At 41.0% G+C, this 17,114-nt stretch overlaps 1 protein-coding gene across 1 annotated transcript in view; it reads left to right on the top strand.

The window, feature by feature from the left end:
* Positions 1–17,114, top strand: part of ESR2 (estrogen receptor 2) — a 69,428-nt gene that overhangs the window by 45,274 nt on the left and 7,040 nt on the right. The window contains exon 8 of the mRNA XM_045810479.2: positions 15,201–15,381. Within this exon, the coding sequence (XP_045666435.1) occupies positions 15,201–15,381 (181 nt within the window). The remainder of the gene's footprint in view (positions 1–15,200; positions 15,382–17,114) is intronic.

Below are 17,114 nucleotides of genomic sequence, written 5' to 3'. Positions count from 1 at the left end.
ACATTAAAGCAATAGTTTAGTAACAATACTTACTCTACTTTCCATAAGTCTAATTGGTAGAGGAAAGTATGAACAGATTTAGGGGAGACATGGAAAATATGAAACATGCACAAACTGTAACTTCTAAATATGAAAATTCTATCTCCGTGGGGTTTATATCTGTGTTATAAGGTGGAAGAGGGACAGTCAAATATCCTCCAGACTAAGAAAGCACTTTGAGACCAACAAACAATGCAAGACACTCTGTACTGTTTACACAGTTTTATTTAGGGGAACTTACTGACGGGGGAATTGGGCAGATGGACGATCCAGGCGGTACACAGCTACTCTCTGCCCCTATTATCTGCCAAGTTTGGACCTTGTTCCCCAGTTTTTATAGAGTGAGGAGTGTGGCAGTGAGGTCACAGGGTAGTTTTCTAAAGTGTCACCATCTGTGTGCCAGAGGAACTCCACTAATTATCTAAGTGGTGCCATCTGTGCACCACTTTAGGGACGATCAGAACCAGCCTTCCTGCGTACCAGTCAGCGCTTACATTAACCTCCATGGGGCCTGGAACATGTAGCCTCGAGGGAGGTCGTTGCGCAGGCATGAACAAGATGGAGGGCCGAAGATGGAGTCAGTGTCGTCAGCACTTGTACAATCTGTTACACATAGCAGAAGAATAGATTAGGGGAGTTGAAGTCATAGCAATAGAAACTATCAAAGCAGAATGGAAAGAAAAAAGTTTAAAAGTGCTCTGTTAAAAGCTTAACAGAGCACTGTGAGCTGTGGGACAACTGTAGTTGCCAATATATGTGAATTTGGAATCTCTAATGGGTGGTGTAGAAAAATACTTGAAGAAATCATGGTTGCAAATGTTCCAAATTTAATGAAAACTATAAACACACAGATCCAAGAAGCTCGATGAATCCCAAGCATAAGAAACATGAAGAAAGCACACCAAGGCATATCATAATCAAGTTGCTTAAAGCCAATGATAAAGAGAAAAATCTTAAAAGCAGTCAGAGAATAAAGATTATATACAATGAACAAAGACAAGGATGACAGCAAATTTCTGTTCTGTTGCAAGTCAAGGGGACAAGGGAACAGCGTCTTTAAAGTACTTAAAGAACTGTGAGGAATTCTTTACACAATGAAAATGTCTTTCAAAAATGAAGGCAAAATATAAATATTTTCAGATATACAAAACGTGAAAGAATTCACCACTAGCAGACCTACACTGTAAGAAACATTAATGGAAGTTTTTCAAGTAGGAGGAAAATGAGATCGATGGAGACATGGATCTGCACAAAAGAATAAAGAGGACCTACAAATGGGGTAAATATGCATTTTTTTCTTAAACTATTTATCTTCAGAGGATAGTCTAGTGCTTAAAGCAAAAATAATATATTGTGGGTTTATGTGAAAGTAAAACATAGGACAAGACCACAAAGGCTGGGAGAGGACAAAAGGAAGTATTTTTTCTTATTATGTACCTGAAGGGCCATGTATTACCTGAAGATAAACCATGTATATCATAAACCCAAATGCATCCAATAAAATAGCAAAGAGAGCCAAAGTACCAACAAAGAAGGTAAAATGGAACCATAAAAAATAACCCAAAATTTGACAAAAAAAAGGAAAAATAAAGCAAGGTATTGATAGGACAAATAGAAAACACTGAACAAGATGGTAAATTTAAATTCAATCCTATCAATAATTACATATGTTAAGTGTGCTGAATACCTCAATTAAGAGGAAAAGATTGAATAAATAAGATGCAATTATTTGCTGCTAACAAGAAACCCTGTTAAATATAAAGATATAAATAAGTTAATAGTAAAAAGATGGAAAAAGATGTACCATGCTAAGATTAATCAACAGAAAGCTGGAGAGGCTATATTAATATCAGAAAATGTAAATTAAAAAAATAAGTTTATTTAAGTAATCACCACACCTGACGTGGGGCTCGAACTCAAGACCCTGAGATCAAGAGCTGAATGCTCTACAGACTGAGGCAGATACCCCAGAAAATGTAAATTTTAGAGCAAAGACTATTTCTGGGGATTAAGAAGTTTCTTTCATAAAGATAAATGGGTAAATTTGTCAAGAAGACATAAAATCCTAAACACTTCTGCCTTAAAAAGAGAACTTCAAAATATATGAAGCAAAATCTGGTAGAACTTCAGGGAGAAATGGACAGATCTCTTGCTATAGTTGGAGATTTTAATATCCCTCTCTTGGTTCTATCAATATAGAGCAAGTAGACAGAAAATCAGTAAATATAGAGAAGACTTGAACAATACTGTGAACCAGGTTGACCTACTTGGCATATATACAACCCTCTACCCAACAACAGTAGAAAATTAATTCTTTGCATGTGTTCAGGAGATATTTACTAGGATCGACCATATTCTGAGTCATAAAACAAGTCTGAATACATTAAAAAGGATTTAAATCATACAAAGTATTGTCTTTGACACAGTGGAACAAAATTAGAAACAAATAATAAAACGATCTTGGAAAATTTCCAAACATTTGGAAACCAGATAACATACATCTAAGTACCCGTGGATCACAGAAAAAAATCAAAACCAATACTGGGAAATATTTTGAACTAACTTAAAATGAAAGTACATTATAGCAAAATTTGTGGGTTGCAGCTAAAGCAATAGTTTGAGGGGACTTTATAGCACTTGAAGCCCATATTAGAATAAAAGCAAGGTCTCGAATGAATGACCTTAGCTTCTGACCTTAAGAAAACTAGGAAAAGAGGAGCAAATGAAACTCCAAGTAAGCAGAAGAAATGATAAAGATTAGAGTGGAGATCAATAGAACAGAAAAATGGAAAACAACAGAAATCAAGGAAACCAAAAGCTGATTTTTTTGAGAAAAATTTAATAAGCCTCTAGACAGACTAGTCAGAAAAAAAGACAAATTACTAATATCAGGAGTGAGAGAGCTTACATTACTATTCTGAAGATATTAAAAGAAATAATGAGGTCCTACTATGAAAAACTGTTCCAATACATTTGAATACTTAGATGAAATGGAAAAATTCCTTAGAAGACACAAATTATTGAAGCTCACTCAAGAAGAAATTTAAAAATCCTGAATAGGCACATATTTATTAAGGAAATTGAATTTGCAGTAAAAAATCTTTCCACAAAGAAAACTCCAGGCCCAGATGGCTTTTCTGGGAGAATGCTACCAGACATTTAAGGAATAAACAACCCCAAATTTACACATACTTTGTTTTTTACTTTTTTAAAGTTTATTATTTTTAGTTTTAAATTTTAATTCCAGTATAGTAAACATACAGTGTTATATTAGTTTCAGGTGTACAATATAGTGATTCAACACTTCTATCCATTACTCAGCGCTCATCAGGACAAGTGCACTCCTTAATTCCCCATCACCCATTTCACCCATTTCCTCACCCACCTCCCCTCTGGTAGCTATCAGTTCTCTATAGTTAAGAGTCTATTTCTTGGGGTGCCTGGGTAGCGCAGTCGTTAAGCGTCTGCCTTCGGCTCAGGGCGTGATCCCGGCGTTCCGGGATCGAGTCCCACATCGGGCTTCTCCACTGGGAGCCTGCTTCTTCCTCTCCCACTCCCCTGCTGTGTTCCCTCTCTCGCTGGCTATCTCTCTGTCACATAAATACATAAAATCTTTAAAAAAAAAAAAAGTCTATTTCTTGGTTTCTCTCTCTCTTTTTCCTTTGTTCATTTGTTATGTAAAATTCCACATATAAATGAAATCATATGGTATTTGTCTTTCTCTGACTTATTTCGCTTAGCATTATACTTTCTAGCTCCATCCGTGTTGTTTGAAATGGCAAGATTTCATTCTTTTTTATGGCTGAGTAATATTCCATTGTATATATATATACCACACCTTCTTTATCCGTTCATCTTTCAGTGGACATGTGGACTGCTTCCATAATTTGGTTATTGTAAATAATGCTGCAATAAACATAGAGGTGTCTGTATCCATTTGAAGTAGGGTTTTTGTATTCTTTGGGTAAATATTCAGTAGTGTAATTACCGGATTGTAGGGTGGTGCTGTTTTTAACTTTTTTTTTTTTTTTTTTTTTTTTTGAGGAACCTCCATACTGTTTTCTACAGTGGTTGCACAAGTTTGCATTCCCACCAACAGTGCAAGAGGGTTCCCTTTTCTCCACATCCTTGCCAACACTTACTGTTTCTTATGTTGTTGAGTTTAGCTGTTCTGACAGGTGTGAGGTGATATCTCATTGTAGTTTTGATTGCATTTCCCTGGTGATTAGTGATGATGAGCATCTTTTCATGTGTCTGTATGTCTTCTTTAGAAAAATGTCTGTTCATGTCTTTTGCCCATTTTAAAATCAGATTATTTGTTTTTGGTGTTGAGTTGTGTAAGTTCTTTATATATTTTGAATATTAAACCTTTATCAGATACGTCATTTGTAAATATCTTCCCCACTCAGTAGGTTGCCTTTTACTTTTGTTGATTGTTTCCTTTGCTGTGCAGAAGGTTTTTATTTTGATGTAATCCCAATAGTGTATTTTTGCTTTTGTTTCTGTTGCCTCAGGAGACCTATTTAGACAGATGTTGCTACAGCCAAGGTCAGAGAAATTACTGCCTGTGCTCTCTTCTAGGATTTTTATTTTTTTATTTTTTTTAAAGATTTTATTTATTTATTTGACAGAGAGACAGCCAGCGAGAGAGGGAACACAAGCAGGGGGAGTGGGAGAGGAAGAACCAGGCTCCCAGCAGAGGAGCCTGATGTGGGGCTCAATCCCAGAACGCTGGGATCACACGCTTAGCCGAAGGCAGACGCTTAATGACTGAGCCACCCAGGCGCCCCTCTTCTAGGATTTTTAGGGTTTCATGTTTCACATTTAGGTCTTTAATCCATTTTGAGTTTATTTTTGTGTATGGTATAAGGAAGCAGTCCAGTTTCATTCTTTTGTGTGTTGTCCAGTTTTCTCAGCACTGTTGAAGAGACTGTCCTTTGCCTATTGTATATTTATTCCTCCTTTGTCAAAGATTAATTGGCCATATAATTATGGGTTTATTTCTGAGTTTTCTATTCTGTTCCACTGATCTATGTGTCTATTTTTATACCATTACCATACTGTTTTGATTACTACAGTTTTGTAATATAACTTAAAGTCTAGAACTGTGATACCCAGTTTTATTTTTCTTTTCCAAGATTGTTTTGACTACTTGGGATCTTTTGTGGTTCCATACAAATTTTAGGATTGTTTGTTCCACCTTTGTGAAAAATGCTGTTGATATGTTGATAGGGATTGCATTAAATCTATAGATTGCTTTGGTTAGTATAGACTTAAAAAAAAGAGAGAGAAAGAGAGAATATGCGTGCAGGTGGAGGGGCAGAGGGAGAGAGAGAATCTCAAGCAGACTCCCTGCTGAGCACAGAGCCTGACACAGGGCTTGATCCCCCAATCCTGAGATCATGACCTAAGCTGAAATCAAGAGTCAGCTGCCCAACTGACTGAACCACCCAGGCACCCCTGGGTAGTATAGACTTTTTAACAATTCTTCCAATCCATGAACATGGACTGTCTTTCCATTTCTTTGTGTTGTCTTCAATTTCTTTCATCAGTGTTTTATAGTTTTCAAAGTACAGGTCTTTCATCTCTCTGGCTAAGTTTATTCCTAGGTATTTTATTATTTTTGGTGCAATTATAAATGGGATTGTTTTCTTAATTTCTCTTTCTGCTTCATTATTGGTGTATAGAAATACAACAGATTTCTGTACATTAATTTTATATCCTGTGACTTTACTGAATTCATTGATCAATTCTAGTAGATTTTTGATGGAGTCTTTAGGGTTTTCTGTATATAGCATCATGTCATTTGCAAACAGTGAAAGCTTTATTCCTTCCTTACAAATTTAGATGCCTTTTATTACTTTTTGTTGTCTGATTGCTGTGGCTAGGACTTCCAGTACTATGTTGAATGAAAGTGGTGAGAATGGACATCATTGTCATGTTCTGACCTTATGGGAAAAGCTCTCAGATTTTCTCTATTAAGGATGATGTTAGCTGTGGGTTTTTCATATAAGGCCCTAACTATATTGAAATATGTTCCCTCTAAATCTACTTTTTTGAGGGTTTTTTCATGAATGATGCTGTACTTTGTCAAGTGCTTTTTCTGCATCTATTGAAATGATCATATGGTTTTTATCCTTTCTGTTATTGAGGTGATGTATCATGTTGATTGTTTTGTGAATATTAAACCACCTTGTATCCCACGAATAAATCTCCCTCGATCATGGCAAACGATTTTTTTTAATGTATTGTTGGATTCAGTTTGCTAGTATTTTGTTGAGGATTTTTGCATTTATATTCATCTGAGATACTGACCTGTAGGTCTCTTTTTGTGTGTGAAGTCTTTCTCTGGTTTGGGTATCAGGGTAATGCTTATAGAATGTATTTGGAAGTTTTCCTTCTTCTTCTATTTTCTTGGAGTAGTTTGAGAAGAATAGGTATTAGATCTTTTTAAAATGTTTGGTAGAATTTGCCTGTGAAGCCGTCTGGTCCTGGACTTCTGTTTGTCGGGAGTTTTTGGATTATAGATTCAATTTCATTGCTGGTGATCAGTCTGTTCAAGTTTTCTATTTCTTCTTCAGTTTTGGTAGATTTACTGTTTCTAGGAATTTATTCATTGCTTCTAAGTTGTCTAGTGGCATATAATATTTCATAATCTCTTATAATTGTATTTATGTGATGTCAGTTGTTATTTCTTCTCTCTCGTTTGTGATTTCGGTTATTTGAGTCCTCTCTCTCTCTCTCTCTCTCTCTTTCTCTCCTTTTTTGATGAGTCTGTCTAGAAGTTTATCAGTTTCATTGATTTTTTTTTTTTTTCCAAAGAACCAGCTCCTGGTTTCATTGATTTGGTCTATTGTTTCCTTTTGTTTTTAGTTTCTGTATCATTTATTTTGCTCTAATCTTTATTATTTCCTTCCTTCTGCTGATTTGGGGTTTTGTTTGTTCTTTTTCTAGCTCCTTTAGGTGTAAGGTTAGGTTGTTTCTTTGAGATTTTTCTTGCTTCTTGGGGTATACCTGTACTGCTATAAATTTTCCTTTTAGAACTGCTTTTGCTGCATCTCAAAAATTTTGGATCATTGTGTTTTCATTTTCATTTCTATCCATGTAATTTTTTATTTCTTCTTTGATTCCGTGGTTGACTTGTTCATTGCTTAGTAGCATGTTACTTAACATCCATGAAATTTATACATACTTTTGCAGAAAATTGAGGAGCAGAAAATACTTTCAAATTCATTCTATAAGGCCAGCATTACTCTGATAGAAAACCCAGACCAATATATTGGAAGAAAAGACAACAGACCAATATCTCTCATGCACATAGACACTAAATTTTGTATAATTTTATAATAGAATTTTTGCATCTCTAAAAAAATTTTAGTGAATTTACTCCAAAAACATATTATGAACAAGTGGACTTTTCCCAGGAATATAAGGTTTCTTTAACATTTGAAAATCAATCAACATAATTCACCATATTAACAGAATAATAATGAAAAACATTTTATCTTAACAGATACTGAGAAAGCATTTGGCAAAATCTGATACCCATTCCTGCTGAAAACTCTAAACAAACTATGAATACAGGGAAACCTCAACCTAATAAAGGGTATTTATGAAAAACTTACAGCCAGTATTATACTTAATCAGGAACAAGGCAAGTATGTTCACTATCACTAATTCTATTCAACATTTTACTAGAAATTCTACCCCATGTGATAAGGCAAGACAAGAGATAACAGGCATCCAGAATGGAAAGGTGGAAGTAAAACTCTATTTGAAAACATGCTAATTGATGTAGATAACCCCAAGGAGTCTACAAAAATGAGTTTAGTAAGGTTGTAGGATAAAAGGGCAATGTATAAAAGTCAATTGTATTCCTACATTACAGCAGTGAACAAATGATAATTGAAATTAATGTCAGTACTATTTATAATAGCATTAGAATTACAACACTTAGGGATAAATTTGGCAAAAGATGTGAGACTGAAAATTCAAAACATTGCTGAGAGAAATTACAGAAATTCTAAATAAATGGAGAGATATGTTAATGAGCTAGAAGATTCAGTATTGGTAAGATCTCAATCCTCCCTCAAAATGATCCTTAGAATCGATTTGATCCCAGTAAAAATCTCAGGCTTTTTTGGGGTAGAAATCCACAAACATTCTTAAATTCGTAGGGAAATATAATGAACCTAGAATAGCCAAAACAACTTTGAAAAAGAACTAAGTTGGAGGACTTATACTAGTGGACTTCAAGATTTATTCTAAAGCCATAGTAATCAAAATAACAAGTATTGACATAAAGATAGATCACTGGAACAGGATAGAGTCCAGAAATAGACTGTACAACAAGCAATTTTTAACAAAGTGTCAAGGTCGTGGGGAAAGAATGATCTTTTTACTAAAGGGTGCTTGAACTAAAATAGGCAAATGATTTAATGCATTTATCATCAAAGAAGATACAGTGATGGCAAATAATTACATGAAATGCTGCTTAAATTATTCCTCAGAGAAATCCAAATTAAAACATAATGAGAAACCACCCCATGCCCAATAGATCGGCTAAAATTAAAAAGACTGATCATATCAAGGGTTTGGGAGAATGTGGAGTAATGAGAATGCTCCTACAGTACTGGGTTGGGGGTGATACAAATTGGTACTCCTTTGTTTGGGGGGGTACAACTACTCTGAAAACTGATGAGCATTTTCTTAAGTAGTTAAGTGTCCACCTACCAGGTGACCCATTCATTCCACTTCTTGGTATTTACTGAAGAGAGATGAAGGCATACGTTCATACAAAACTACACAAATGTTCATAGCAGCTCTATTTGTAATAGCCCCAAACTGGTAACAAACCAAATGATGGCCAACAGGTGAGAGGATAAACGAACTGTGATGTATCCATAGAGCAGAATACTGTTCAGCAATAAAAAGCATTGAACTACCGAGAGATACATGTAACCTTATGAATCTTAAAATAATGGTGAATGAAAGAAGACCAAAAATCATACATACTCTAAGACCTCATTTATACAAAATTTTGGAAGAAGCAAACTATAGTAGCAACAGATCTGTCGTTGTCAGGGGATGGGATGGGGGTTGGGAGAGATGGAGGAATAGATGACTAAGGACATGAGGGACCTTTCGGGGGTGATGAATGTCTTCATTATCTTGACTGCACTTACGGTTTTATGGGTGTGTGTGTGTGTGTGTGTGTACACAAAAGCATATCAAAACGAATCAAATCGTACACAATATGTACAGGTTATTGTGTGTCAGTTATACCTCAACGAATCTGTAAACAGTATAATGAAAACACGAGAAAAAGAAAGATGAAGAGAGCAAAGATTGCAGCCTGAGTGGAAAAGACATACTGTCTGTAGGGACCATATCCAGCACAGGGCGGAGGCCCTGGGGCTGAGGGTCGTGAGGAGAGAAATGGAGTAGGTTTCGTGAAGTCAAAAGGCTGTGGATGTTCTCTGTCCCACGATGAGAGAGCAGAGTCTCTAAGGGCTGCTACTTGCTGCTGGTAGCTTCTCTTGCTGTGCTAGGTAAGTGCTGGGCTGGCTGGAGACGGGCTCCTCAGTAGGTCGGCCTCCTGTTTTCCTGCGTAAGCGATGAGCTCAAGTTGGGATTACGGCATCAGTTAGGTCTGCGCTGGTGTCAGCCCGCCAAGTGGGCCAGGTCAGGGTTTGTTAGTAGTTCTATGTATGTGTACATATATATAAACTTATATATACCTTAATAATTATTATTATAAATATGTGTATATATATGTTGTATATACACATAAAATTTTTTTTACAGCCAAGACAGTGTTTTTAACAGAACTATGGAGCATAATTAATATACAGTAAATTGAACCTGTTATGCATACCATTTTGTGCCTTGGACATTTATGTGTATATACCCCTGAAAGCATCACCACAGTCAAGATAGTAAACACATCTGTCACGCTTCAAAGTTGCCCTGTGCCTCTTCATAATTTCCACTGTCTTCACTTCCTCCTTCTGTCCAATCCTGTGCAACCCCCAACAGAATTTGTCACTATAGATTAGTTTGCGTTTTATAAAATTTTATACAAGTGTAATTTAGGGTGGCCAACCATTTAGATTTGCCTGGGACTGAGGAGTTTCCCAGGACGCAGGATCCTCAGTCATCCTAACAGGTGTGTGATGGTATATTATTGTGGTTTATTGGTATTTCCGTAATGACTAACGATGTGCATTTTTTTCATATGCTTGTCTGTGATCTGTGTATCTTCTTTGGGGAAGTATCTGTTGAAATCACCCATTTTTAATGTGATTTTTTTTTATTGAGGTGTAGTTAACATAAAATAGTTGTATTAGTTTCAAGTGTAGGTAGTTATGTTTTATTTTATGTTTATTTTTTTTTATTTTTAGAAGATTTATTTGAGAGAGAGAAAGAGAGAGAGCACGTGCACAAGCAGGGGGAGGGGCAGTGGGAGAAGCAGACTCCCCGCTGAGCAGGGAGCCCGATGTGGGGCTTGATCCCAGGACCCCGGGATCATGACCTGAACTGAAGGGAGATGCCCCAGTAGTTACATTTTAAATAGCTGCATACTTTTGGATTATTTATCTCTTCTAATAGTGCATATAATATGGAATTAATATTAACTTTATTATCCAATTTCAATTCAGTAAATATTTATTTAGCTTCAGGTATGTGCCCGTGACTTCTAAATGATAAAAATGTCAAAGTCAACTAGATAACATGCTTTTGGTCTAGAATAGGGATATACACTGAAACAGTCAATCGGCTGTGGTCCTCGCCAGGCTTGAGTAGCAGAAGAGCATTGTCCTTGCTGTGGACAAAGGGGGAGAGATAGGGAAAGGACATCACCATTTTATTTCTTTTTTATAAGATTTTTATTTATTCCTTAGAGACAGAGAGAACACAAGCAGGGGAGAAGCAGACGGAGAAGCAGACTCCCTGCTGAGCTGGGAGCCCGATACAGGGCTCGATCCCAGGACCAAGAGAGCACAACCCAAGCCGAAGGCAGATGCTTAACCATCTGAGCCACCCAGGTGCCCCAAGGACATCACCATTTTAATTTCGCTCTCAGCACATCCCCTTCCACCATGCACATACAAGATGTGGGGGGTTCTTGGAATTACATTATTATGCTCAGCCTTTGATGAGGCTCCTAAGACTCAGAGAGCACAGAAAACCTTGCATTTGACAACCTGTTCCAGTGTTTGCTGAAGTGTCGTAGTTGACATAACAACATCCAATTAAGAGTAGTGGGACCAGCCGTTTTGTCCCCCAGAGACCTGAAAAAACTGAGTAGGTCTTCTGTTGGGTGGAATTAAAGGGTACCGAATCTAGGATACAGAGTGGGGTTGCTCTGCAGATAGTCTTTAAAAATATTTAAAATTAGGAATAGGTCTATTTATCTAAATAATTTTAAGGCTTAAAAGGATCAAACTTTCTGTTCAATGAAAGAAATAGAGGTTTAGAACCAGGCAATCCTCTTGGACATGAAGATGATTGACACATCAATTCAAGCCCTGTTCACTCTGAGTTTTTGGGAGAGCTCCTGTAAGTGGGCAGGTGGAAGGCAGAGGCACGACAGGACACACGGAAGGACGCTGAAGAGGCAAGACTGGTCCTTTCCTCTTGATCGAGAATGTGGGGGCAGAGCCTTGTGAACGTCGGCCTGCTGCTTCCACATCAGGGGCACTTGGCAGACACCAGCCTGTTCTTACAGTGCTGGGGTAGGCGGTGGTGATAAAGGGATGGGTCACGGCTAGAGGTTCCTTTCCTTAAAGCAAATAGACAAACACTACATATGCCTCCTAAAAGCCAGACATTTTCCTTTGGTTAGTATTCTGGGGTTTTTATTAAACACTTTAGATTTTCTGATTTATTTCCCTTCAGTATATCTTCATCCTTTGAACATAGGATGTGGCGGATCTTGGGGGGTTGCCTCCACCCCCGCCATGTGCTGCTCAGAATGTCATCAGGTGGGTTAGTGAGAGGAACACACAGCTGTTCCCAGGTGATAAAGAGGAGAGGAGATTATGTCTTTGTTTTTATTTTACTTTCTTTGGAATGTGTGGGCATGGTGCCAAGATCTTGCCTTTTATGCTGTATTTCTTTAGTTTCGTGAAAAGTAATTTTGTTCTAGAATGAATCCTAACTAATGTTTTTACTTTTGGCGGGTAGGAGGAAATTGATTTTTGTTTCCTGTGTGTCTGGCCAGTGAGCAGCCTGAGGCAGGGGCTCTGTGTCCCATCTCCTGCCTCTTCCAGAGCCTAGTTCTTAGCAGTTACTCTGTAAATACGTGTCTGGTGAGCCCAAGAGTGTGTGAATGCCCAAAGTACAGGCACAGCACCGCTGACCAAAGAGGCAGCAAAATGGGTACTTTTCAGCCCAGCTCCTCCCGGGAGGATTTTATATAGGTTAATCTTTTTGCATATAAAAGCATTTCCCGTATCTAAAATTGATACAGCCCTTCCAAAACTTCAGTAACTCCTGTCCCAACTCCTTGTTAATGATTGACAATGACGGTCCTGTATAGATCTGTGCTGCCCCCACAGCCGGGAGAAGAGCCAGGGCTTGCCCTTGGCAATGACTACTCCTTTATGAAGAGGAATCCACATCCTGTACAATTCACCCATTTAAAGTTTACAGTTCAGTGGATTTTAGTGTGTTCATAGACTTATGCACCCGTTATCACAACCGAGTTTAGAACATTTTCATCACCCCAAAAGAAAGCCTGTACTCATTAACCATCACTATTTCCTCATTTCTGTCTCACCCTAACTCCTAGGCGGCCACTAATCTCCTTCCTGTCTGTTTAGATTTGGCTCTTCTGGACAGGTTCAGTAAATGGAGTCAGACAAAATGTGGTCCTTTGCGACTGGCTTCTTTCACTTAGCATCAGGTCTTCAAAGTTCATCCATGTTGTAGCATGAATCAGTGTTTTGTTCTTTTTTATGGCTGAGTAATATTCTGCGTATGGATATACCATATTTTGTCTATCCATTTCTTAGTTAACGGACACTTGGTTTATTTCCACCTTTAGGCTAACATGAGTAATGTTGCTATGAACATTTGTATACTAGCTGAGGATTTATTCTTGTATTTTCATTTTGTCACTTTGGATTGACGCAAGTACTGGTACACAGTTTTAACTCCTTTTAGAATCCAAAAACATATTTACTACAGTAGAAATCCATGGAGCACACATCATGTAGCAGAACGGATTGAAACACGCATACTTATCATTTCCATTACGATGGTGTGATTGGCTTAAACGATGCAAAAATCTGGACTTATGTGAATTCAGCCTAATTCTTTAATTTGTGGGTATTTACTCCATGCCAGTCATTGCACTAGATGATGAGGATATAATGATAAGCAGACAGGGTCTGTGTTCTCAAAGTGCTTTTCTGTCCAGTGTCTCTGAGCGTTGGGAGGGTGGCCACGGGCTGTGTGCAAGGGAATCCAGGATGTGGGACAACATGGTGCCCCCCTGCCAGGGATGCACTGGGCACTGTCAGAGCTCCGGAGAACCCAAAGTAGACTTAGGTTGGGATGGTAGGGAGGTCAGGGAAGCTTCCAGAAGGAAGTTCCCAACCAGGCTGGGATCTAAAGGAGTGGATGTAGATAAGCAAGAGAAGAGAGGGTGGAGAGGAGGAGGGGGAGCGAGAGTTCCTATGTAGAAAGCTCAGCCTGTTCTGTGTGTCACGTGCTCTGGAGTTGAAAGTAGGGTTCAAGGTGAGGTGTGGTGGGAAATGAGGATGAAAAGAGCAGAGGGAGGCCTCGTACCCTTGAGAGCTGCACCAGATGGTTTGGACTCGGGCCCAAGAGCTGGGAAGGGAGCCGCATGAGTAGGTCTGCATTTTGGCCACTCAGGGGGGGTGCATCGGGCCAAGGGTGGGGCTTGTTTCCCCTGCAGTAGGACAGCAGGTTACCTGCTGTGGGGTTCAGTGGGAGTTTTGAGGACATTGAAGGGGGCAGGAAGAGTCACTGCAGAGAATGAGGTGAGCAGGTGAGTTAGAGAAGCAGTTGTGGGCTGTTGTAAGAAGCTATTTTAAGGCTGCATCGTCAGACACTGTGGAGGGACATGCCCCCGGGGACGTGGTGAAGCATGACACTTGCATAATTGTGCTTCAGGATGTCCCTTGCCTCAACTGAACTGTATTGAACTGAGTTACCTCAATTGAACTGCAAATGCCAATAAAAATAGAGAACAGAAGTTGCCCAAATGGGCAATGGGTGTGGATGACGGTGTGCCAGTCCTCGTGGTCAGTAGAGCCCACAGCCGGCAGCTCCCCTGACGATTTCACAGTTGCCCTTTATTCTTACTTTGAAACAGAAAGCCTAGTAGAGAAGCTAATTCCTTCCCTGCTTCCAGGATTGGAGGAGTCAGGGTTGGTAGTGAGGGGTGGGGGCAAGAAGATTTACCCGAGCTGTTAATTTGCAAATATTGGGAGGCTACCGCATCTCTGATCCTAGAGTTGGAGGGGAATTAAGCACAGGGCAGGGCAGGGTAAGAGAAGCAGCCTCTCTCCTGCAGTGGTTTTGGGAACCTCTGGAGACATGTGCCTGCAAGCTTTGCTCAGTGAGGAGCTGGGCTGGGGGCAGAGAGCTAGAGGTGGTCTTCCCGCCCCAGCAAGGTGCCACTGGAGGTGTGATGCCACGGGCCTGGTCTGGCTGTCTGCAGGTGGCACACACGAGGGGGGGGAGCCCAGGAAGGCTGCACGGCAGTGGTCCTTAGTTTATGTTCCTTAAACTCCCCTTAGAGGAGGGGCCGTCCTGGGGGCTAAGAATAGACTCGATCTCACTTTCTGACCACCTCTGTATGTGGGTTTGTTGCTACAGCCGAGAAGCACCAGGTAATGGTTTCAGGCCACTAGACAGTGTTACTCCTGGGAGAGGCCACAGCTGTGGGCCAGGTGGTGCTCTGAGAGAGCAGTTAGCCGGCCCGCATTCGGCCGGGCTTGGCGACGGGGCTGGCTCTTGGGGGAAGGATGTCACGGGCCGTGATTTCGCCCCACAGGCAGATGTCAGAACAACCCAGATCAATTTGGCCCCCTTTCTGGAGAACGTAGCCATGCGTACCGGCTGAGCACCTGACTTCCGTTTCCTTTTCTCAGAGCGGTGACTCGTGGCTGTTCTTCTCTGTCCAGGTATGTACCCGCTAGCTGCTGCAACCCAGGAGGCCGAGAGCAGCCGGAAGCTGACTCACTTGCTGAACGCAGTGACCGATGCTCTGGTCTGGGTGATTGCCAAGAGCGGGATTCCCTCCCAGCAGCAGCCCGTGCGCCTGGCTAACCTCCTGATGCTCCTTTCTCACGTCAGACACGCCAGGTAAGATCCCTGAGGGGGCCGCCCGCCGGATGTGTGGGGTGTGGGGTGGGGGCGTGCACGTGCCCTGCGAAGGCCGAAGAGCTTTGGGGAAAGCGTTTGCAAGTTTGAGAGTGATAAGGTAGACTCTTTACCTCTTAAGGAAAATAAACCCCTGGAAGGGAATGGGGGGGGGGGGTTCCTCAGCGCGTGCACCTGTGGCCAAAGACCCGCATAGTGGGCGCTGAATGGATGTCATGCGCCACCATATAGGGTAGTTATGGCATCCCTCATCTGTTTTTAGTTGCTGGGGTTTGGGCTTGTGTATGGAATTCTAAAAGGGGCCGTTTCTCCCCTAATGTGAACGGCCACCCCTCCTTGCACCACCACTCTGAGGACATTTTCTCGAGAAGGCTTAACTCAGCTCCTCTAGATCAACTCCTGAGGCTAGTGATCCTGGGACGTACGCAAGGCCTTCCCCAGGAGTGGGTCTCTTCTCGCGATAGCATCGGGACGTTAGGAATGAGACCTGAGAGGACGGGGGCAGGAGTGGGTCTCTTCTCGCGATAGCATCGGGACGTTAGGAATGAGACCTGAGAGAATGGGGGCAGGAGTGGGTCTCTTCTCGCGATAGCATCGGGACGTTAGGAATGAGACCTGAGAGAACGGGAGAGGCCCACAGGTCTCGGAAGGTAGGGCTGTGAGTAGAGTGTATTCGGGGGACGTCAATCGTGTGTGCTGATGAGGGGGGACGGGTGTAGCACGACGGCTCTGTGCTGGTAGAGTGGTGCTCCCTGATTGATGGCTCCCAGGATCAGGGTGGCCCTGCCCTGGGGCTGGCAGAGGGGAGTGAGGATGGGAGGTAATTGCTACCCAAAGAGGAGGAAAAGTCTAGAGACTGTGGGGAAGGACAGTATTCACCTCAAGAACGATAACAAGGGGGAGGAACTGAAAACAGCCTCCGCCTTGTTTCCTCCTGAATGATTATTGACACACAACCATTTGCAGAACGGAGACAGTCCACTCTCATTAGTCACAGATTCTGTATTTGCAAATCGAACTACTTTTAAAAACTTATTTGTAACCCCCGAAGCCATACTCGGTAGCATTTTTGTGGTCCTGCAAGGACGGCTCAGGGTGAAAAAATTTGGGTTGCCCACACCAACATTCCCAACTGAGGTCAAGCAAGGGGGCACTTGCGTTCCAGTTTCAGCTCTCATACTGTAAAGAAAGGTCCTTGGCGTGATCTAGTTAGTGCTATGTTTTTGCATTTTCGTGCTTTTCGCTGGCGATTTCACTGTCTGTAAACGGCCCCCAAGCATAGTGCCGAAATGCTGTCAGTGTTCCGAAGTGCAAGGCCGTGACGTGCCCGGTAGAGAGAGCACGCGTGTTGGCTAAGCTTTGTTCATGCGTGAGCTGTGGTAGCACCGGCTGTGAGTTAAATGTTAATGAAGCAACAATTTGTTAAATAAGGTGTCTTTAAATAAAAACACAGGTACACCAAGGTTATGTATTAACCGGATGATGAAAATGCTGTGACCAGAGTCTCTCGGGACCCTAACCCTGCCGTTCCCCCACAAGCACTGCATTTGCTAACTCAGTGTTGGCAGCAACCACGTTGGACGACCACTGGGCATGATGAGTGAGAACTGCGCTCTCTGCTAGGTGCTCTCAGGCCACTGTGGTTGGGTGACGGGACACTAAGGTCCTTGCCCTTGAGTGTAGATGACTGAAGGAGCCAGACGCAAGAACCCTAG

Source organism: Ursus americanus, chromosome 26 (assembly GCF_024610735.1).
Source record: "Ursus americanus isolate L20-20 chromosome 26, mUrsAme1.1.p, whole genome shotgun sequence".
NCBI classification, from domain to species: Eukaryota; Metazoa; Chordata; class Mammalia; order Carnivora; family Ursidae; genus Ursus; species Ursus americanus.
Note: the sequence above shows the minus strand (reverse complement) of the source record. Positions and strands in the feature narration are given on the sequence as shown.